This window comes from Haemorhous mexicanus, chromosome 14 (assembly GCF_027477595.1).
Source record: "Haemorhous mexicanus isolate bHaeMex1 chromosome 14, bHaeMex1.pri, whole genome shotgun sequence".
NCBI lineage: Eukaryota > Metazoa > Chordata > Aves > Passeriformes > Fringillidae > Haemorhous > Haemorhous mexicanus.
The window spans coordinates 20,047,394-20,070,167 of record NC_082354.1 but is presented as its reverse complement, the minus strand read 5'-3'; the positions used below and the strand labels follow the sequence as shown (position 1 = coordinate 20,070,167).

At 54.2% G+C, this 22,774-nt stretch overlaps 1 protein-coding gene across 6 annotated transcripts in view; it reads right to left on the bottom strand.

Moving 5' to 3' along the window:
• ATP11C (ATPase phospholipid transporting 11C) overlaps positions 1–22,245 on the bottom strand; it is a 57,224-nt gene extending 34,979 nt beyond the window's left edge. For 2 of the 6 annotated variants that reach the window (XM_059859457.1, XM_059859453.1), the window contains exons 1-3: positions 22,080–22,245; positions 3,287–3,406; positions 603–692 (exon numbers count right to left, since the gene is read on the bottom strand). In XM_059859457.1, the coding sequence (XP_059715440.1) occupies positions 603–692; positions 3,287–3,406; positions 22,080–22,106 (237 nt within the window). In that variant the 5' untranslated portion in view covers positions 22,107–22,245. Of the gene's footprint in view, positions 1–602; positions 693–3,286; positions 3,407–10,239; positions 10,270–22,079 lie in introns of those variants that run through there. The other 4 variants (XM_059859456.1, XM_059859452.1, XM_059859455.1 and 1 more) reach the window with 4 other exon arrangements.
• Positions 22,246–22,774: the final 529 nt, after the last annotated feature.

Genomic DNA, 22,774 nt, shown 5'->3' with positions numbered 1-22,774 from the left:
ACATTCTGGCAGCTCGTTTTCTGGGATGACAGAACAGAAAAGGAGGATTCCTCAGGATCTGCCCCTCCACTCAAGCCACAAAGCAGAGCAGGAGAAGTTTGTGCCTGTAATAAATTTGCTGGTTTGCCCACGCAGAGCAACTTCCTCAAGCTTCAGTTTCCAAAACTCATCCTATGCATTTCCTCAATTTACTGAGTACATCCTATCTCTCCTGCTTGCCTTGAAACTCATGATATCTGAGACATAAGATAATATCACTTGGGGTAATATAGAGATAAGAAACAGAAATAGTAATGGTGACAAAAAACAGGTCTTAATTGTGTAGCATCAAGTGTATTTTCAGTGGTTGAATGATCTTAATAGTTAGAATTAAGATGGTTTTTCAGTGTTTCAGCAGTCATTCAAACCCCATCTCAGACAGGCCCGGGTATTTTAATTATTTTTATGCCTTGGATGATGTGGCAGAATTATTACACAGGCTCCAAGTTCAAGATTTCCAAATTTCTATAAGCACAAACAGTTTTAAAGCTCAGCTCTTGTTCAACCCTGTTTACCATCAGTTAAGCCTAAACCAAACTCACTCTCAGCCCCAAAGCTCTTACCTGCACGAGGAAGATGATGAGGAAGTAGAAGTTGGCAATTCTTCGAAACTGCTCAAAAAGGTTCTTGGGGAGGAAGTTCCAGAGGGTGTACTGTGGGGAGAGAGGGGCACTGACACAGAGCAAGGCTGGCAGGGAGCAGAGCCACAGTGGGAACGGGCAGCACGCAGGGGAGAGCAGCTCTGCCCTGCTCTGCCTCGGCAGGGGAAGCACAGCCAGGTGCCTGAGCAGCCTGGAGGGCTCCAGAGCCCAGCCCAGGAGCACAGTGCAGCTGGGGCTGAGACCCCCCCCAAATCCCACAGTGCAGCTGGGGCTGAGACCCCACCAAATCCCACAGTGCAGCTGGGGCTGAGACCCCCCCCCCCCCAAATCCCACAGTGCAGCTGGGGCTGAGACCCCCCCCACCAAATCCCACAGTGCAGCTGGGGCTGAGACCCCCCCCCCCCAAATCCCACAGTGCAGCAGGGGCTGAGACCCCCCCAAATCCCACAGTGCAGCTGGGGCTGAGACCCCCCCAAATCCCACAGTGCAGCTGGGGCTGAGACCCCCCCAAATCCCACAGTGCAGCTGGGGCTGAGACCCCACCAAATCCCACAGTGCAGCTGGGGCTGAGACCCCCCCAAATCCCACAATTCCCACAGTGCAGCTGGGGCTGAGACCCCCCCAAATCCCACAATTCCCACAGTGCAGCTGGGGCTGAGACCCCCCCAAATCCCACAGTGCAGCTGGGGCTGAGACCCCCCCAAATCCCACAGTGCAGCTGGGGCTGAGACCCCACCAAATCCCACAGTGCAGCTGGGGCTGAGACCCCCCCAAATCCCACAGTGCAGCTGGGGCTGAGACCCCCCCAAATCCCACAGTGCAGCTGGGGCTGCGACCCCAGCAAATCCCACAGTGCAGCTGGGGCTGAGACCCCCCCAAATCCCACAGTGCAGCTGGGGCTGAGACCCCCCCCAAATCCCACAGTGCAGCTGGGGCTGAGACCCCCCCAAATCCCACAGTGCAGCTGGGGCTGAGACCCCCCCAAATCCCACAGTGCAGCTGGGGCTGAGACCCCCCCCCAAATCCCACAGTGCAGCTGGGGCTGAGACCCCCCCAAATCCCACAATTCCCACAGTGCAGCTGGGGCTGAGACCCCCCCAAATCCCACAATTCCCACAGTGCAGCTGGGGCTGAGACCCCCCCAAATCCCACAATTCCCACAGTGCAGCTGGGGCTGAGACCCCACCAAATTCCTGCTCCAAATTCCTGCTCCAGCTCTCTCTGCTGGAGCACTGAACAGTCAGAAGTGGCTCACAGTGAGACAACTTCTAAAAAGGCATTTTTACACACGTGAATTCATTATATGATAACCCACAGTGGATACATTTTTTCCAAACTCCCAAAATCATCCTAGAGCTGCTTTTGTTAAAAAAAAAAAGCAAAAAAAAAAAAAAGCCATGCTTGCCCATACAAATTCACTATTAGGTTGTGCTTCATTATAATTTTAAGAAGGCTGCTGAATCATTTACTTTGGAAAGCTTGTGGAATTTAGGAACAACATGGAAAATAACAGGTCTCATATCTATCTTTCAGTCTGTCTGGAATAAAAAAAAATAAGCAGTCAAGTCTCAAGAATAATGTCCACTTAATTATAAAAAGAGACTGGACAGGTCCCAGGCCTAGCAAATAAGAAAAAATGAGCAAGGACATAACATTCAAAAATAAATCAAGGAAGAACTAAAATTAGTGCTAAAGCAAACCATTTGTCAGTGGGGGAACTGAGCTGGGGAAGGTGTCCTCACTAAGGCCCCTCCTGCCAGGGAAACATCAATGGGAATGCTACACAAGTTAAACAGACTGAGAGCTTCTCCCAAAAATAAACCCACACATACAAAACCAGATAAGATGTACAAAGAAACAAAGGAGAGGGAAAAACCCCTTTGCAGCTCAAGTACAGCAAAACTGCAGCCTAAGTGTATGCTGAGCATCAGGAATGCTGAGCACTGGCATACGTATCCAGCTGTGTTGACAATATGGAATGCCACTTGTTTGATATTTCACTCGAATTGGCTTCAAATCTTTTGAAATAGCTTCATGAATGTCATGGAAAAAAGCTAAGCAGAAGGCAGATGGGTGTCATCACAGTTTTCCACCGTAAACAAAAGCTGCATTAATACCATATGAATGTTTCCCCCCTTTCATCCAAAGGGATAAACAGAGCATGGTTATTTTTGTCCTATCTCAAGAAAGAAAAATCCCACAGAATAAAAAAAAAGAGGGAATCATATTTTTATGTCCCTTTATAAAATAATTCCCTTTATAAAATAAAATTTGAGCTGCTGTTATCTCATGCTGTATCATACACCTAACCTGTCTTTTCTTCCCAAAGGGGATGTGAGACACATCAAAAAAAAAATCCCCAACCCCACAAAATCAACGTTTCCACATGCTGTGCTCTTACCCAGCCTACAAGAAAGGACCTTGTCCACACCCCCGCTGGCATTGACAGGAGCAAAAAAAAAAAAATCCCAAGAGGGAGCCTGGAGCTGTGTGCAAGGGCTGTGCCAGGCTGCTCCACCTGCAGAGGTGCCTCTGCCTCCACCCTCAGGAATTCAGGCTCTCCCAGCTTCCAAATCCAGCACCAGGGCAAACTGGGGGAGCACCAGGGCTGAGTGAGGATGCCCCGGGTGGGCAGGGGGGCTCACCTTGGAGGAGACAATCCTGTTGTCACAGAACTTCTGCGCCACGTACGCCTCGGTGTCCGCCACGGGCCGGTGCCCGACCAGCACGGTGCGCGTGCCCACCCGCTTCTCCTCCCCAGCACACTGCGGGCAAAGGGAGACAGCTGTTAGCCCCAAACATCTGCATCCACAGCTTCTCCTCCCCAGCACACCGTGGGCAAAGGGAGACAGCTGTTAGCCCCAAACATCTGCACTCACAGCTTCTCCTCCCCAGCACACTGCGGGCAAAGGGAGACAGCTGTTAGCCCCAAACATCTGCACTCACAGCTTCTCCTCCCCAGCACACTGCAGGCAAAGGGAGACAGCTGTTAGCCCCAAACATCTGCATCCACAGCTTCTCCTCCCCAGCACACTGCAGGCAAAGGGAGACAGCTGTTAGCCCCAAACATCTGCACTCACAGCTTCTCCTCCCCAGCACACTGCGGGCAAAGGGAGACAGCTGTTAGCCCCAAACATCTGCACTCACAGCTTCTCCTCCCCAGCACACTGCGGGCAAAGGGAGACAGCTGTTAGCCCCAAACATCTGCACTCACAGCTTCTCCTCCCCAGCACACTGCGGGCAAAGGGAGACAGCTGTTAGCCCCAAACATCTGCACCCACAGCTTCTCCTCCCCAGCACACTGTGGGCAAAGGGAGACAGCTGTTAGCCCCAAACATCTGCATCCACAGCTTCTCCTCCCCAGCACACTGCGGGCAAAGGGAGACAGCTGTTAGCCCCAAACATCTGCATCCACAGCTTCTCCTCCCCAGCACACTGCGGGCAAAGGGAGACAGCTGTTAGCCCCAAACATCTGCATCCACAGCTTCTCCTCCCCAGCACACTGCGGGCAAAGGGAGACAGCTGTTAGCCCCAAACATCTGCATTCACAGCTTCTCCTCCCCAGCACACTGCGGGCAAAGGGAGACAGCTGTTAGCCCCAAACATCTGCATCCACAGCTCCTCCTCCCCAGCACACTGCGGGCAAAGGGAGACAGCTGTTAGCCCCAAACATCTGCACCCACAGCTTCTCCTCCCCAGCACACTGCGGGCAAAGGGAGACAGCTGTTAGCCCCAAACATCTGCATCCACAGCTTCTCCTCCCCAGCACACTGCGGGCAAAGGGAGACAGCTGTTAGCCCCAAACATCTGCATCCACAGCTTCTCCTCCCCAGCACACTGCAGGCAAAGGGAGACAGCTGTTAGCCCCAAACATCTGCATTCACAGCTTCTCCTCCCCAGCATACCGCGGGCAAAGGGAGACAGCTGTTAGCCCCAAAGAACCCAAACATCTGGGTTAACAGCTTCCAGCTCCTCAGCACACTGCACTGCTCACTGAAAATAAGGCAGCTGGAACTCAAAAATTCACCCCTCTGCCCCAGCCAAAGCACAGAGGATGAAGAATACCAAGGTCATCCAGCAAAACCAAGGATGTGCTGAGCCTGAAACACACCTTTGCTCAGCCACCAGCTCAGGACCACAGCCCACCCCACCAGGACAGGTCACTGCACTGCTGCCTGCATCTGCAGCCTATGCCAGGTTATTTTTCCTTCTTGAAGGAGAACGTGTCTTTATCAAGCACTTCAAGGCATTAGGAACATAATTTATCATCTATACATCTCTTCCTAGTCCTGACCTGGAGAATCCTTCAGCCCTGGGTTTATTCATGGCATGGAGGATGATGGCAACTGCACCCCCCCTTACACTCACTCTTCTGTCCCACCCTCAAACCCATGCAAGATGTCTCACCACCACACTGGCACACAGATTTAGTGCTCAGCTCAAAAAACCAAAAGGGTCTGCTTCTGCTATTTAAAAATCTCAGCTAAAATCACGGATGATGAAGCAGACAGCTTCACAGCACAAACTCCTCGAGATGACACACACGGTGCTGGGAAGCCAGCTGGGCTGGCTGGGGTTTAATTTAAAGCAGAATGAGATGTCACAAGTGAATGCCAGCCTCACATCATGGGGGCCTGATGACAGCCCCGCTGCTCAGCAGCAGAATAACCTCAGCAGGGAAGCAGGGCTGCTCTGCAGGACAACACAGCCCCTGCACAAAGACACCTGTGAGCAGCAGCACAGGGCTCCAGCAGAGCCCAGCCACCCCTCGGGCAGTGACAGCACCCTGCAAACAGACAGACCCACAGACAGACCCCCCTAGCCAAAGGAGAGGATGTTTACACATAGTAAACAAAGTACCTGAATGCACCAAAAGTACCAGAGCTCCTCTATTTCAATGTAACTCTTCAACATCTCCAACTTCTTTAACTTCTTTTAAAACTTTTCCCAACCTGAGGCAGGCGAGGCCAGGCAGGTCCCTGCAGCTCTCGGGGCTGAGGCAGCACCGTGAGCTCTGTCCCCATCAGCCTCCAGCTCTGGCCACACAGCACACTCAAGTTTCCCACTAGACGAGAAAACTTTATTTTCAAAAACACCAGAACTGTGCAACAGTTTAAAAATCAGCTTTTCATTCTGTCCAGGTTCCCCCTTTCATTAAACAAAGTGTCCTCGCCACAGATGCTCACAGCCAAGGGAGAAGACCTGGCTGGCACCACAAAGCATTTCGTGATGCTGAACTTAAACTTACACAGTGAATTTAAAATACCCACTAAGAGCAAATGGGGGAAGAGGGGTGAGGGGGAAAGAGTGGTGTTAGACCAGGGTAAGATTTCCTTAGAGTTCAGTTTTCAAGTTTTAAAACAAGCACAGGGAAGACGTTGGTCAGTCTATGGTTCGAGGGCACTATCAGGCAGCAGGGCTGCTGACACACCAGCAGACACCCTTCATACTCCACTGAGCCATACTAACCCTCAACCCTACAGCCTGCTTGCTTTGAAGCCCCAGCAGAGCAGGTGCCAGAGCTGCCAAATGCCTGTCCCAAATCAGCTGCCCAGCACGGGCTCAGCCTCTGCAGAGGGATGCTCCAGGAGCACCCCGGATCCAGCTCAGCATCCCTCATCCAAAGGGCTCATCACAGGCAGCTTGGCAAGGTGCAAACAAAACCCAGCTAGAGAAAAGGTGCTCTGAAGAAAAACATGCTAAGATAGAAGGCTTGGGACTACCTGCTGCTTGGGGAAAATGTCAAAACCAAAAATTTAAACAGTTAAAACCAGTGGTCCTGGAGCAGCAACAACTGAATGGATCCTGTTGCACCAGGAGTAGAATCTGCCCAAAGGGAGCAGCAGCTCTTCCCTTCCTCTGCTTCCCACCCAGGTCTGCACACCTGTAACTAAACACCACACCTATACCTGGGGAGGTGTGCTGACCTCTCTCACCACAGCCATGCTCACAGCTCCAGTGGCTGATGCTCAGAGCAGGAGGATCCTCACGCCCCACACAATGTCCCTGCACCTCCCGACAGAGCCAGCAGCACCCCCAGCAGTGACCACCCCCACCAGCCCCCAAACTGGGCAGGGCTGGCACACAGCCCCAGCTAGGGAATGCCACCGTGCTCCCAGCCACACCACCACCACAGCAGCAGCAAACTGCACCTCTTGCAAATCACAAACCAGACCCAAAAAAGGCTCCCTGATGTATCTGCTGCATTATGGAGGTGCCAGCCACGCTCTGACCAACCTGGGCCCCAGGAGCAGGAGGCAGAGCCATCCATCCACAGCACAGCAGCAGCAGGCAGCTGAGACAGATGTCCCCACGTTGGTCCCACCGTGTCCCTGTGCAGGCTCTGGAGCCAGGCGTGCCTGGTGAGCATCCCTGCAGCACAGGGAGGAAGGAACAGCTTCCCCTGCCCGCTGGCACGGCGTGGAGAGGAGCAGGGTCAGGGCCTGCCACTCACACACTGGCACGGAAACCACCAAGTTCTGCTTAAAGCACTGCTGGACAAGTGCTCACAAGGATTGCCTGACTACCCACGGAGAGCAGGGTGCACGCGAAGCCTCAGAGCAGAGGAGAACCCAAATCCAGGTGTGGTGTGTGGGCTGACCAAGCCACAGCGACTTCAGCACCACCTCCTGGGAGGGATTTCACCCCCAACTCCCTGTTGTTCACATGCAGCATCACCCACACAGTGAGTGCAATGCCAGGGTACCTAACAGTGGCACTGTAACCCCATGGTGCCTCCCAGCCCTCCCTCCATGGCCTAACCAGGCTCCCACCACTCACAGCATTTCATTTCCCATTCCCTCCACAGCCCACGGTGTCACACCTGCCCACAGGCACAGCAGAAGCTGGAAGGTGTCACACCCCACCTCCCTGCAGCCCAGAGGGTGAGCACAGCCCAGGCTGTGGCAGGAGGGGCTGGCTGAGCTCACCAACCCAAAGCTCTCCCTTGGAGGAGCCCAGCCCGGCCCTCGTGGTCCTTAATAGATTGCTACGTCTGAATAACAGCTCTCAACAAAGACTTAGAGGCAGATTTAGGGAATAACTGCCAGGCTTTTGGGAAAATTATAAAATATGCAGATTAGCAGGCAGAGGATTTAGACGACTTTTCCCGACTGCCTTTCATGAAAAATTTTAATTCTGGTGGCAAAAAAAAAAGAAGAAAATCTTACTTGGATGCAATTCAAGCAGCTGCCTTGCTGCCTGCTAGGGCCCTACACAGCCCACAGCTCACAGTGCTGGAGTGAGCTGGTGCAGGCAAAAGCCAGAGTTCCTCCTGCTGTTTAGAGCCAAGCCTGCCAAAAGGATTATTCAAGAAAATAAACAATTGTGTTCCCTTCCTAGGCCCTTTCTCACCTCCCTGGGCCAGAGGTGTTTGTGTGAGCACTGGGAGAAGCAGAGCTGTCTGTAGGGATCAGCAGTGCCAGACTGGGCACGGTGTGGGGACAGTGCCAGGGAAGCCATGCTGTGTTCCCCCACCAAGCCTGGAGGACGTGGGGATGTGGTAGGTGACCCCAGAGCCACCTGCTGTACATGTCCCTGCCACCCAGAAGGGCTCCCAGCAGCGGGCAGACAGGACAGCAGCACCAGGGGGACACAGCAGACACCAGGAACTGTGAGGAGGGAGGGAAGGAGGCACTTCTGAGCAGAGCCACCATCCTGTCTGCACCAGCTGAGCACCAGCCCCGAAGATGCAGGTGTCTCCTGCAATGCTCCAAGCTTCAGTTCAGAGCTCCTGCTCCACTGCCCCAGTGCCTGACCAAGCCTACCACGGAGTCAGTCTCTCAGCAGGGCATCCAAACCAGATTTCTCCTGAAGGAGCTCAGCTGGATGACACCAGCCAGAGAGCCAGACACAAATCCCAGCAGGTCAAGGTGAGGCAAGGGAGGCTGCTCTGCCAGGAGCATCCCCCAGCTAGCAGTGGCTGCCCATCCTGGCTGCTCTGCCAGGAGCATCCCCCAGCTGGCAGTGGCTGCCCATCCTGGCTGCTCTACCAGGAGCATCCCCCAGCTGGCAGTGGCTGCCCATCCTGGCTTTGCCCCGGGGCAGGTCCAGGTGCCCAGCTGCACTGGCATGGCACACAGGGCTGCTGCTGCAGCACCACCCTTCTCTGCCAGGGAGAAACTCACACAGGAATGTGTTCTGGAAAATGCTTTGGTGTAACCCAGCCTTCCCATACTCACACCTTCTATAAAGCCCACGTTCTGCCAGCAGCAGCAGTTCTGAAATCAAGGCACTGGGGGTATAATGGCCATTTCCTTACATTGCCCAAGCTCAGCAAGCCCATCTATGTGCCCACAGAGGGTCACCCGAGGCTTGGCATTCCACTATAAATTTTTCTTTGAGGAGACAAGAACAGGTATGATTTGAAGGTAACAGGCCAGGAGTAAAAATGCCTATGGGTGCAATTAATAACCCAACATATTGATGACTGGAAGCTGTTGGAGCATCACACACAGATGGCACAATTACATTGCAGCCCACAGCACTCCCCACATTCTCTGCCTGGGTTTGGGCAACTGTCCCCTCATGCCCCTGTGCCCTTCTCCATCTGTGCCCCCCTCCCACAGGAATGTCCCTCCCCAGCACAGCCTCCCACCTGCCATGGGGAGAGGCCCCTCCTCAGCCCCCCTCCCCACGTTCTGGGCATCCAGCACAGCACCATGCACAGCACCCAGATGGCACCAGATAAAAGCAGCAAACCTGGGTAAAAATTAGCAAGCCTGGGTAAAAATTAATGGAGTTAGACTGAGTCCAACAGGAGAGGTGAACCTGTGCCCTGCAGTCACTGCTGACAAGGAGCCACTTCAAGAGGACTATTTCTAGGGCAGCTGCAAACAGAGCCTTTAATTATATCCCCCATATGGAAAGCAAGTGTCTGTGCTACCTTCTGGCCCTGTTTCCAGAAAAAAAAAAAAACAGCAGCAGAAGTTAAACTGAAAAACCACCAGCATTTGATTTACTACAGCTCCAGAAAGCACCAAAACCAGAACTAACTAGTAAAAAAAACTTCTCCTTTCATGTTTGCTGAAGATAACTTTAAGCCACAACGTAAACACAAATAACTCATAGAAAACAGATCTAATAAAAACCACAGGCATTTTAAAAAAATCATCTGCTAAACCCAGAGATTTTACAGTACAAGTACAAAGCTCAAACACTTGAATGAAATCACAGCTTATATTAAATATATGCAAAAGAAAGAGTAAATCACATTACTTGGCTTCAATCTCATGAGTACTTTAAAGTCTAATTGCTCCTGTATTGTTCCATTTACCATAAAAGTTGTAGAGAAGGCGACCTGATTTACAAGAAAAGCTTGCAAAAATAACAGCACCTCCCCAAACAGCCTGTTCTAGCTCCTGTTTCATTTAGCCTCAGAAGAACAAAGGAAAACACAGCCACAATTTTAAAAAGCCTCCATAAATTTATGGTAACCTCCCCAAAACATCCATCAGCTCACTGCCCAGCCAATATATTTTTAATTGAGATTTCTTCTTGCCAATTTTCCTATGACTCTTTGTCCTCAGTCACTTCTAGGAGGACACGAGCCACGCTTTGAGAACACCCTCAATAATTCAGCAGCTCAGACTGTGCTTACCCACACCGAGCACATCTTCCAGCAGATCTCCTGATTTAGAGAGAGAGCTCCACGGACCAGGACCAACCCCACCAGCCTCCCTGTGCCTGCATGAGAGGGTCAATAACACACACAGACCTTGGAAAAACAACCAACCAACAGTGCATCTGAAATACTGACAGCTCATAGGCCCACGGGGAAGGGCTGAAGGCACACACTGCCCGACCTCATTTCCCACTGGATGGGACTCTGCTGCTCACTCCTAGGCAGGATGGGAAGGCTGGTACCTCAGGAAAACAGCAGGTTGAAATTTAAACCAGGATCCCTTCTCCTGGGCCGAGGCTGGATGTTTCAGCCAGGGACAGAACAGGGACCCCAAGGAGTGACCACCGGGTCAAGGCAGCTCCAGCCAGAGTGGGGGGCAGCAGGGGCAACTGTGAGAGCCCCCAGACCTAAAGAAAAGGCAAGAGCAGAAGAGGAGCCTTGGGAACAGGGCCGGGGGGTTTTCACAGCAGTCAGCACGTGGTGGGGCTCAGCACACAGCCCTGGTGCCTGGGGATGATAGAGCAGTACAGGATGAGCTCCAGCACAGCACCAGAAGCACAGCACACCATCCTTAAAGCAAGGGGCACTGCAGCCAAGTGAGGGGCACCAGCCAGAGCCCACCCCCATGTCCCCTCTGTCCCCAAGAGCTGCTGCCTCACCATGTGGCCTGGGAGGGAGGTCACCTTCAGCAAGGACAGGGGGCTGGGGAACAGCAGAGCCCAGCCAGGCTGCATTTCCTGGAAAAGTTGACTTGGCCAACAAAGCCACTGATAAAAACCAACAGAGACATGGCTGGGTGGAGAGAACAGGGGAAAAGGCTACTTGAAAGATTTCATAAGGGTGGAGAGAGGAAATACAGAAGTTTTTTTTCCCCATGTAATAAATTTAAAGGAGAGCCCAGCCCTATCCTGGACTTGAGGAGTGCTGTGGACAGGGGTGACAGCTGAAAAGACCTTTTTTGGCATGGATTTTGTTTTTCCTTCTGGAGGCAGCCTACCCTCAAGCCAGGCAGCACTGCATCTTGCCAGCAGGCATGCCACAATGGCTGCAACCACAGCTTCTGTTCAGCAATACTCTGCACAATGCCAGCTCCACAGTGATGCAGAAAGCCAAAGCCAGAAGGGATCAACTGGGGCAGCATCACTCCAGTGCTGCTGCTTGCTGCAAAATCTGCTGCTCCTGCTCAAACACAACCACCAACCCTCGGAAGTTTTCGGCACCTCAATTCTTCTTTTCCCTGCCCTGCTGGCAGCCAGGGTTATGAAACCATTGCTCATCCTGAAATACAGGCAGCAGATCTTTTATTTTTGGCAGTCCAAAAGAAAAGTTCGACCAGCATGCCACCAGCATATAAAATTCAGGCTCATAGGAACCCTTCAGGCTCGAGAACAGAAAAAGGACTTTGAGTAAGAGCCAAATGTTTTGCAGAGGTCACAAAGCAAATACAACGAGGTCTTCCTGTCTTCAAAACTCTTCCTCCCTCCTCTCCCCGGCTCAAGCTGTGCACATATGTCTGTTCAGCAGCAGCTATTTTAGCAGGGCAGCAAGCTCTCCAGAGCAGTGATTTGGCCAGGCAAAAATCGAAATAAGAGCAAAATGGAAAAAAACCTCCCAGTTTGCAACTGTCAGTGCTCGCACCACCCAGCAGAGCTATAATTTGTTGGTTTTCCCGTTGTTTTCTGGTCCTCTGAAAGCCTGAGCTCTTCAGTTATGGAAACAAAAAACCCCTAAATACTATGTTATGTATCCCAGCTCGGCCAGACCTTACTCTAACCTCTGCCACCTACAAACATTTTGCCCCTTTTTAAGTTTTCCCAGCATTTCAGAGCCAGGCTGCCAGCTGACTGGCCAGAAGCCCATTTCCCAGAGCAGTTTCTTCCCTTTCCCCTGGGAAGCAAGCCTGCCTGGCTGAGCACACTCCAGGGCAGAGGCTGCAGGCTGCCCTGCCAGGATGTGCCTCAGCACAGCACCCCAGAAACCAGGGCTGGCACCCAGGGCTGCCCAGAGAAGCTGTCCTGTCTCCCAAACACAGCCCCCAGGAAGGAGGGGAGGGCAGGTCCATCCTGCAGAGTCCTGCCCCAGCATCCCAGGGTGCCTCAAGCCCCACAGTGGTACCCAAGGTCCCAGCACCTCCCATGCTCCTCACTCATGGGCTCAGATCAAGCTTTACAACTCCAAAACCATGAAAAGTCTGGTTTTCTAACTCTGTCCCTTGCTGTACTACAGACAAATGGTTCCACAGAAGCAGCAGGAGATAAAAGGGAAAAGAGGTAGAAATCACCCACTTCACCCCTTGCTCCACAGCCAAAATCAGCTCCACGTGACCATACTGGGAATATTTTCACCTCTGGGTACCACAATGACCAACAGACTGATCCTTGGGGCTTGCAGGCACAGCCATACCAGGACACTGGATCAGTGAAATCCACCCAGCCAGGACAGAAATCTTCACCATGTGGCCTAGAACTGTTTATCTTCAGGAAATCCTTTGGCTTCTGTTCTGGCCAGGCTGGGGAAGGAAGGCAGCAGGGCAGAGTGAGCACTGCCAGCAGAGCAGAGCTGCAGGCACAGCTGGGGAAGGAAGGCAGCAGGGCAGAGTGAGCACTGCCAGCAGAGCAGAGCTGCAGGCACAGGGTGGGAAGGCAGCAGGGCAGAGCTGGCACTGCCCAGCAGAGCTGCAGGCACAGGGTGGGAAGGCAGCAAGGCAGAGTGAGCATTGCCCAGCAGAGCAGAGCTGCAGGCACAGCTGGGGAAGGAAGGCAGCAGGGCAGAGCTGGGCACTGCCAGCAGAGCAGAGCTGCAGGCACTGCTGGGGAAGGAAGGCAGCAGGGCAGAGCTGGGCACTGCCCAGCAGAGCAGAGCTGCAGGCACTGCTGGGGAAGGAAGGCAGCAGGGCAGAGCTGGGCACTGCCCAGCAGAGCAGAGCTGCAGGCACAGCTGGGGAAGGAAGGCAGCAGGGCAGAGCTGGGCACTGCCCAGCAGAGCAGAGCTGCAGGCACAGCTGGGGAAGGAAGGCAGCAGGGCAGAGCTGGGCACTGCCAGCAGAGCAGAGCTGCAGGCACAGGGTGGGAAGGCAGCAGGGCAGAGCTGGGCACTGCCCAGCAGAGCAGAGCTGCTGGCACAGGGTGGGAAGGCAGCAGGGCAGAGCTGGCAGTGCCCAGCAGAGCAGAGCTGCAGGCACAGGGTGGGAAGGAAGGCAGCAGGGCAGAGTGAGCACTGCCAGCAGAGCAGAGCTGCAGGCACAGGGTGGGAAGGCAGCAGGGCAGAGCTGGCACTGCCCAGCAGAGCAGAGCTACTGGCACAGGGTGGGAAGGCAGCAGGGCAGAGCTGGCAGTGCCCAGCAGAGCAGAGCTGCAGGCACAGGGTGGGAAGGCAGCAGGGCAGAGTGAGCACTGCCCAGCAGAGCAGAGCTGCAGACACAGCTGGGGAAGGCAGCGGGGCAGAGCTGGCAGTGCCCAGCAGAGCAGAGCTGCAGGCACACAGAGCTGAGGTTTCAGTGGCCCTCAGCCTGGCAGCCTGGGGGTTCCCCCATACTGCACCCCAGCAGCTGCAGAGCCCACCCCGTGCTGGAGAGCATCCCTGGGGATGACTCAGCCAATCCAGCCCATCAGTCTCTTCCCCAGCCAGGCACCAGGACAAGGGCGTTCCTGCTCTCACTGTCACCCACAGCAGCTCCTTCAGCCAAGGCTCCCTCTGCCCGAGTGCTTCCCACCCTGCACTCACTGCAGTGGGACCTGTCGAGTGGAAAATCCCACTTCCATCCATTCAACTGCCCCAGAGAAACCAGCCCAGGGAAATTCTGTGTTCCACAATATCAGTTTGGCTGATATGAGGACAACCCTCTGGCTGTCTGGGTACCAGGTACCTCTGGTAAAAGCCCTCTGGGCATCACAGCTCATTTTATGGCACTCCCTCCCTGAGCAAACAAGGTAAGAAAAGGTGAGCTGTAAGGAAGGAGGAAAAAACAAGAAGAATAAAAACCTTCCACAACTCAGACTGAACAAAAGTGGCATGCAAAACACCACCCAAAGGAAACAGAAAAAAAAATCATTAATGCTGCATTTCAAGGCTGGCTTTGCAGCCCCCTGAGTGCAGTCTGAGTCCCCACAGATAGCAGCTGCTTGGCTTTGTATGAATGCTGGGGAGGAATTACACAGAAATCATAATAAAAGATGGAAGGGCTGCTCACAAAAGTGGATTTTCCCCCACCCGCATTTAATTTCCCGGCAGTGAGATTTTTTTTTTTCCCCCTCTTAAGCCAATTGAGACTCCAGCAGCAGAGCACAGCCTCGCTGCAGTCAAGCAGTATTTAATTTGTATTACTGCTGAAGAGATCTTGGATGGCAGCACCAAAGAAGAGCTTCAAATCGTCTGGCCTTGCCTGTTGCACATCTTACTCAGCTTTTCTAGGTCCTCTACAGCACAAGGAACAGAGGATCCCTCTGGTTTGCAAATCAGTGCATTCGCCACAACACTGCACAGAAATTACATCGACCAAGTGAGCAATGCCTCTGTTTCCCACTTCATCTCACAGGATCTTGTTAAGGTCTACAGCACTTTAGGACATGCCAGATGAAGAGATTCTATGAAAACACACAGCAAAAAATTACCAAGCCCTCCATAAACAAGGCTGGAGTCCTTTCACCTATAGATCCTGAAATTCAGCTGAAAACAAGAGCAAAAAGCCTGCAGCAAAGCATTACTCAGCACAGGCCACAATGGAGTTTAACAGGAATCCTGCTCAAGATGGGAAACAGAAAAGAAAAGCCTGATTTGAGAGCAAAACACCCAGCTGGAACAGCCTTGCAGGAGCTTACCCCTCCTGCTGCAGGAGGCAAACAAAAAGCTCTTTACAAACAACTGGATCATGCACTAAGGTCTCATTAAGGAGGGCAGGACAAACGTCTCTGAAGCACTGTCAATTAGGCTGGATGGCCAGAGGAGATGTGCTTTTAGAGTAAATGGGCTTCAGCTGGAATTGCATCCCAAACAAACCACGGGGTTTGGGGGGAAAACCACTGGAGTCAGCAGGAGGCAACGGGTGCCCACAGGAGAGGGCAGAAGGGGCTGCACAAGGAGCTAAACATTTTAGAGAGCATTGGTTCTGATCAGCACCTGTGGCACTGAGAGCATGAAACACGACGGAGGGGAGGAGGAGCAACACCTAGGGCAGCTTTCCTGCCAGCAGGGAGCCTCAGCTCCTCTCCCCACGCCATGGTCCCACGGGGGGCTCAGGATCCAAATGCACTTTGCAGCCATCAGAACAGTGCCCTGTGCCAATCACTGCCCAGCAGCTCCCTGGGTTTTGGCCCAGCCTGAGAAACAGCCCATAAGCAAAAATAAATATATTTATTTAATGCATCTCTGTGTATTGCTAAAATGCATATTTAATGTGCATATATTGCACACATGCATATTTAATGCACACACATTACTGAAGTCACTGCAGCCTCTGGGCAGAACAGGCTCTTCCTGACCCAGCAGCCGTGCTGCTGCCAGGGTGAGGGCAGGAAAGAGGAGACCTTTCAAAAGAGGGAAGTTTCAGTTTCCCCAGGCTACAAGTTAGTAAATCAAGCTTTAAAGCACTTTGCCACTCACTGCCATCCCCTGCAGCACACAGGCAGCAGCAGCCTGGCCCTCCTCCCACAGCTGGGTTAAGGCACTCCACGGAACAGCTCCGTGCTCCAGTCTTGGAGCCAAGCTTATTGCAAAAAAGCAAAATACTGGCTGCCCAAATCAAATGTCAGGCAGTTCAGGCAGTGAACAAGGCACTGGGGGCACACTGGGTAATTGAGGGCAGCTCAGCAAAGTGCAGCGTGCTAGTTACACCAGAGCAGCAGGGGCTGCAGCTGGTCACGGAGCCAGCCTGTGCAAAGGGTGCAGGGAGCCAAAGGACACAATATCACTGTACAGTCACCCCAAAAATAACAGAAATGGCTTACCATCGTCAGCAACGAGAGCAGCAGTGTCCTGGTTACCTACCTGCAATGAGCAGACCCCTGTGACCAGCAGGGTGTCCCTAAGGGCAGGGCAGGCTCTGGGCAGAGCCCATGTCCCTGTGCCCTCCCTGCTGTGCCCATGCCAACAGCAGCCCCAGGGTGGGAGCTCCCAGGGCAGCCACAGCCCAGCTGCTGGGGCCAGCCCTGCCTGCAGCCTCCATAAGTCACAGAAAGCTGCAACCCTCCAGGCAAACAAGGGAAAGCACTAAAAAACCCAGCACTGAACCTCAATACTGCTTGCTAGATGAAGGACGACAAGAAACCTTGTGTATTTGCAAGAGGGAGCTGGCAGGGGCAGAGCTGCAGAGTGTGCCAGGCTCTCCTGGCTCCCAGAGCATCACCTGAGGGGCTCCGAGCCCGGGATGGACACAGGTGTGCTGGCTGGGAGAGCACAGGCAGGTGAAGTCCACAACACTCAAAACCAGCCCATCCTTCCCAGACCTCAGGAAGCACAGAAATATTCCCAATATGAGCAGTGAGAACAGACTTCAGTCTAGGTGCACAGGTAAGGCATTTTCCAAGGTAACCTCGGGACAGGCTGTGCTGGCACAGGACACGAGCTGCTGCCCTCTGCCCTGAGCAGGGGACACACTGGGGCAGAGAGCCACTGGGTGACTGCACGAGCCAGGCAGGAAAACCTTCCCACTGCCCTCCAGCCTCAGCACCATGCCCACACACCACAGACACAGGAAACTCCCTGGAAAATCCCCCAAACAAACATTTTCAGGGAAAGGCAAATGGGTAACAGCACAGTGGGTCACCCTGTGTCCGAGCTGCCTGGAAAATTCCTCCCTCCCAGGCTGGACCCAGCTGGGTGACTCCCTGTCCCTGCAATGCCAGCTCCTCTGCAGGCACACCTCAGCCACAGAGATGGTCCCCACCTGGCCAGCCCAGCATTTTCTGGCAAAGGCAGAGGGTTTAAATCTCCCAGGGGAGCACAGTCCCACAATGCCAGGAATTACACATCTGGGACAAGAGATGCAAGCACTGTTCCATGGGAGGAGGATGCTCGTAGGGACCAAACCTGCATTGCTGAAACCATGATCACTGGCAGACAGCTAATTTGGCTGTGAAGGTTTCATCTGACTTACAGACACCATGAATGCTCTCCATCAGCTCTGGTCTTAACTGACTCTTAAAAATAAATAAATCTCTCCACTAGAGACAGCTACAGCCAGAACACAGCAGTTTTAATCAGAAAGGAAACACATAAACCAAAGGCAACAGGATGAAATTAAAGGCAGGGCTGAAAAGCTTGTTATTAATAGATGTCCTGTTTGCTTTTACAAATTTTATTATTAAAAGCAAATTGCCATGTCTTCAGCTGCAGGTCCAGTCAGCCCAGCTCCGAACCCCTCCTGCACAGCCCAGACAACCATCATTACTCCTAGCAAAATACCAGCTGGGGACAAAAGTGGCACAGAGGGAAGAAGAAAATACAGCCAAGACTCGTTATTCTCCACAGAAAAGTTTCAGCATGCCACAGGTTTAATTAGAAGCATCACTTATCATTAATCTTTGACCGGTGCTTTCCAGCCCTCCCTGGAGTCATTCCCAACTTCCCAGACTTTAACTGAACACATGAACACATGCAGCTGCTTATCCCAGGCCAAGCTTTTTGTTTGATTTTTATTTATTTTTAGCCAAATAGCTGAGCTATTTCTGGGAATAAGGCTACAGTTAGGAGACAGTTAAAGAGGAAATGGTTATTACAGGAATTTCATAAACCCCTATGGCCCCCAGAACCTGAGAAACTCCTGTGCCCCCGTTTTCCAGGGAAGGAGCAGCAACAGGGGATTGCAGCCCTAAGCTTTTTGCAGTCCCAGCTTCCCTATTTGAGCCTCCCTTGACTTCTCTGTGGTCAAGCATGGGCTGCCCTGTGGCTGCTACAGGGGAACTGCCTGAGCACGTGGAATGCTGCTATCACCCTAAACACATCTTAGAAAATAAAATTCCAGCAACTTTCATGAAGCCACCTGAAATTTTCTTTGAAATCCATACTCTTTTGAAGTGCGGGATTTCTCCAAGCAGAACTGCCACCTGGTGTCACAGAGACACCCCAGCCCCAACCTTTGCTGCTTGCAGGGTTTTGTCACACCAACGAAAGCTAAACACTTCCTGCAGAAGGTGGCATCAGGTACCTGACATGCAGCCTCACTCTGCAGGTGTTAACATGGCTGGACTGGGAGGAGAAGACAACCCCTACAGCTTCCAACTCCTAACTGTAATCATCTTTATTATTAGAATAGGAACTGCAATCACACACTAATGTTTGGTTCACACTCTATGGGAAAAAAAAACAAGTGTGAAAGAAAATCACAGATGTGCCTTGTGTGCAGAAATAGATTTCATTACACACTCACTGCACATCCTAAAGATGGGAGTGTAAATCAGCATCCTCCACCCCAGCCTTGGACACCTTCCACACACCCAGCACCCCCTGAGCTGGGCAGGGACAGCCCCACACTGCCCAGAGCACCCCAGGGGCTCTCCCCACCCAGCCCTGCCCCTTCTCAGCTACTCCCAGTGCCAGTGGGGAATTTACTTCCCACCTAAAGAGTGACTTTGGGCATGTCCCTTTTTCAGCCATCTGAGTAGGTCTCAGTGGGGTGGGAATCTCTCTGCAGAGCTCCAGGTAGGACCTGCCCCACAGGGCCCCATGCCCAAGCTGGGGGTACCCACTGCTGGCACAGGAGAGAGGGATGCAGAGCCTGGGAGGAGCAGAGAGAGAACATCACTGCAGTCTGTGACAGGGCACAGAGCCACACAGTCCAGCCCAGGGACAGCCCTGCACACCCACCCAAGAGACACCTTCATCCCAACAGCAGGCACACAGTGCTGGGAGCCAGCAGCTCACAAAGAGCCCAGCACCTGCCAAACACCAGGGATTTACCAGCACACGGGCTGCAAAGAGGATCAGGCCCCAAGGTATTTAATTAACTGGAATAACACAACCAAGGTCCTATTGTTACACGCTGCACAAACACTCCAGCAGAAGAGTTTTGCTCCCAATTACAGACTGTTTGTTGTTTTCTCACTTATCCTGGGTTTGGAACACAAACAGGAGAGTGCCAGAGCAAGGAGCTGCACTGACTGCAGAGGCAGGAGACCCAGCACAGAGCACCAGCCCAGGGGCTCAGCCAGCAGCAGGCACCCCAAGAGGAGGGAGAGCACCCTGGGGTGCTTCACCCACCACCCCAGCCTGCCTGCACTGGGAGCAGGTCACAGCTCCCAGGGCTCACTTCCAGACTGGCCCTAAATAAAAGCAAATTGGGAGGAAGGGTGAAAACAAGGAGGGCATCACTAAGTTCTTTCTGCATTCCTCCCTTATCTGTCCCCCAGCCCGAGTGGGCACTGCCCCCAGCCCTGGCAGAGCTGTGGCCCCAGGGTACAGTGAAGAACAGGAGAGCAATAGGTGAGAAAAAGCACGCTGTCTGTGATGCAGACACAGGGAGCAGCACTGCCCAGCCAGCTGGAAGTGGACAGTGCTCACCCCAGCCCCTGAGGAGCCCAGCCCAGCAGAGTGACCCCAAACCTCCCCTGGACACCCCCACACTTCCCCACTCCACTCCTGCACCCTCCCACAACAGCCGTGCAAGCAGCAGGAGACTAAAAATAAGACTCCAGTGCTAGAATCTGTTTCCAAAAAAGAATTAAAGTTATATTTCAAGTTGACAGTATCTCCTAAAAGTGGATTAACCATGGCAATTCAATCCCACCTCCCCGCAGTGATCCCAGCCCCACTCTTCCTTTGACAGGGATTATTTCGGTGGTGCAAATCAAAGTTCAGAAACCAATTTGTTTCTGCAGAGCATCAGTCTGTACCCCCAGGTAGCTGTGCAGACCCACATGCACCACTCCACCCTTCCTACTCTTCTCACCATCCCATGTCATACCCTATCCAAGATAAGAGTTTATAGGAGGAAAAAACAGAGCCACAAACAGTCATGCTGATAGGGCAAGTCACCTCCATTGTGCCTAAGCTGTGAGTTACAACTGAAAACAGGATTTTCAATATCTGTTGGTATTTCTGAGCCTCAGGCAGAGACCACACAGAGGAGAGGTTACAGTGGTTGTCTGAGTAGCCCTATGGGATTCTAAGTGCCAGAAAATCTGCAGCCTTTAATAACTGCAGTGAATTCCTGCAATGCCACGGCCACAGGATGAGCATCCCTTGAACAGCACTGCCCATCCAGGACTGAGGGCCAGACAGCACCTTGGGGATGGTTCCAGAGACTGGCACAGGCTGCCCTCTCCTCCCATGGAACAGGAGGAAGAGGACTGGCCCAAAGCTATTGTGGCACCCTGCAGGGCTGGGGACAGGGCAGGGCAGGAGCAGCAGGGCAGGAGCTGCTCTATCAGCCTTGGCTGATATGGGGGGACCCACACCACTTGCATCAGCCTGATAAACTGCTGGTTGCTGCTGAAATGCTGCTTGCAAAGCCAGGAGGCGGAAACAGCGTCTAAACCCCACACCAACACTGCAGCTGACCTGGCACTCTGTCCTCAGCCCCGAGCAGAGCTGCTCCCCCAGCCAGAACATCACCTCTACCCTTCCAAAGGGGTGCTGCCACAGCTCAGCCCTGCACAGAGCCTTGGGAAATACCTGGGCTGTGCAGGGATGGTTTCTGTCCACCTCAGAGGCCATCACACCCCAGCAGCACTGAACGTCCCCTCCCCACGCCGAGGGACTCAGAGGTGACACAGACTGCGTGGGACCCCGGGCAGGGCAGGGACTGCTCCTCACCAGTGAGGAGGGTGCTGGGTCCAGAAGCCAGGCAGGCATCTCCAGTTACCCGCTCACAGGAAGCAGCCACCTAAAAAAGCTTTCCAGTGAAGCCGGTGGAGATGCCTCAAACCACAAACGCCTCTCGACACGAGCGGGACAAACTGCCGCTGGGGTGGGTGGGGGAGGAAGCACCTAGGGCAGAGCTGAACTCAAAGGGCATCAAAGCCAGAAAGTCGTGATCTGTCCCCGAGGCTGCAAAACAATGGCTGGGGTAGGTGTGTTCTCCACAGGGCTAGCCCAGAGCCTGGACAGAAACACCGCCTACAAACAGAAAACCAACCCAAAAATCAAACCCTCCCCTGCCGAGCTCCGCAGAGCTACCTCCAGACTTAACAAGGCGATTTAGAGTCCCTCGTGCTCCAAGCCTGGAAAACCGGGCACACTATCTCGCTCCAAAGCAAAAGCGAAGAGGAGAGCGCGGCTCGGGCCTGGCGGCAGAGCCCGTGATCGCGGCAGGTAACCGGCAGTGCCCCGGGGAGCGGCCCCGAGCCCCGCACGGTGCTCGGGCTGTGACAGCGCACACACCGCCCCAACTCCGGGAACTTCGCTAACTACGCACTGCGCAATCAGTGACACTGCCGAATAAACAGCGGCGCCCGGAACGATGGCAAAACACCGCTTTTCGCACACTTGCTGCGGAAAAGGGAAAAATGAGTAATTACAGAGCTCGGGCCAAGCAGTGAGGTCAGGGTGAAATCTCCGAGCGGCTTATGTGGCAGCGGGAAGGGACCGGGATGGAGCCGGCGGGGGCAGAGCCGCATCCCGCCCCGGGCAGGAAGAGCCACGCGGTCCGGGGAGCGCCCGCCGACAGGTTTGGGAGGAAAAAAACAAGGTTTGGGCTCTGGCAGCAAAGGCAACTTCTGGAGGGCTCGCAGGGTCGGACGGAGCCGCCGCGGCGGGGCCGGGGCCGCGGGCGGACCCCGCGGGAAGGGGGATGCGGGAGCCCCCGCGGGAGAACAGCCCCAGCACACGGCAGAGAGAGAAAAACAGCGAACTTTCCCCGCCCGCCGCCCCGGCCCCGCACTCACCAGGCGGCTGAGGCTGCGGCGGAGCATCGCGGCGGCGCCCGGCCCCGCCGCGCTCACCGCCGCATCGCCCGGCCCGGCCCGGCTCGGCTCCTAGCGGGGCTGCGGGCCGCGCCGCCGGCCCCGCTCCGCTCCGCGCTCCATGCCGCCGGCCCGGCCCGGCCCCGCTCGCCTCGGCCCCGCTTTGTCCCGCCGCGCTGGAGGCGGCGCCGCCGCCCCGGAGCAGCCTGGGAGCAGGGCGAGCCCCGCTGCTGCCGCCGGGGGGAGCCACCGAGCCCGGGCGGGGACACGGGGACAGCCGGGGATGGGGACAGCGCGGGCGGGGACACGGGGACGGGGACAGCTGGGGATGGGGGAGAGCCCGGCCGGACCGCGGGGACGGGGACAGCTGGGGATGGGGGACAGCCCGGGCGGACCGCGGGGACGGGGACAGCTGGGGATGGGGGACAGCCCGGGCGGGGACGCGGGGACGGGGACAGCTGGGGATGGGGGACAGCCCGGGCAGGGACACGGGGACGGGGACAGCCGGGGATGGGGGACAGCGCGGGCGGGGACACGGGGACGGGGACAGCCGGGGATGGGGGACAGCCGGGGATGGCCGAACACCTGGCCTTGAGCATCCACACCTCTTCTGGACAGCCCGTGCCAGAACACTCCCGGGGGAAGAATTTCTTCCTAATGTTTAATCGAAACCTGCT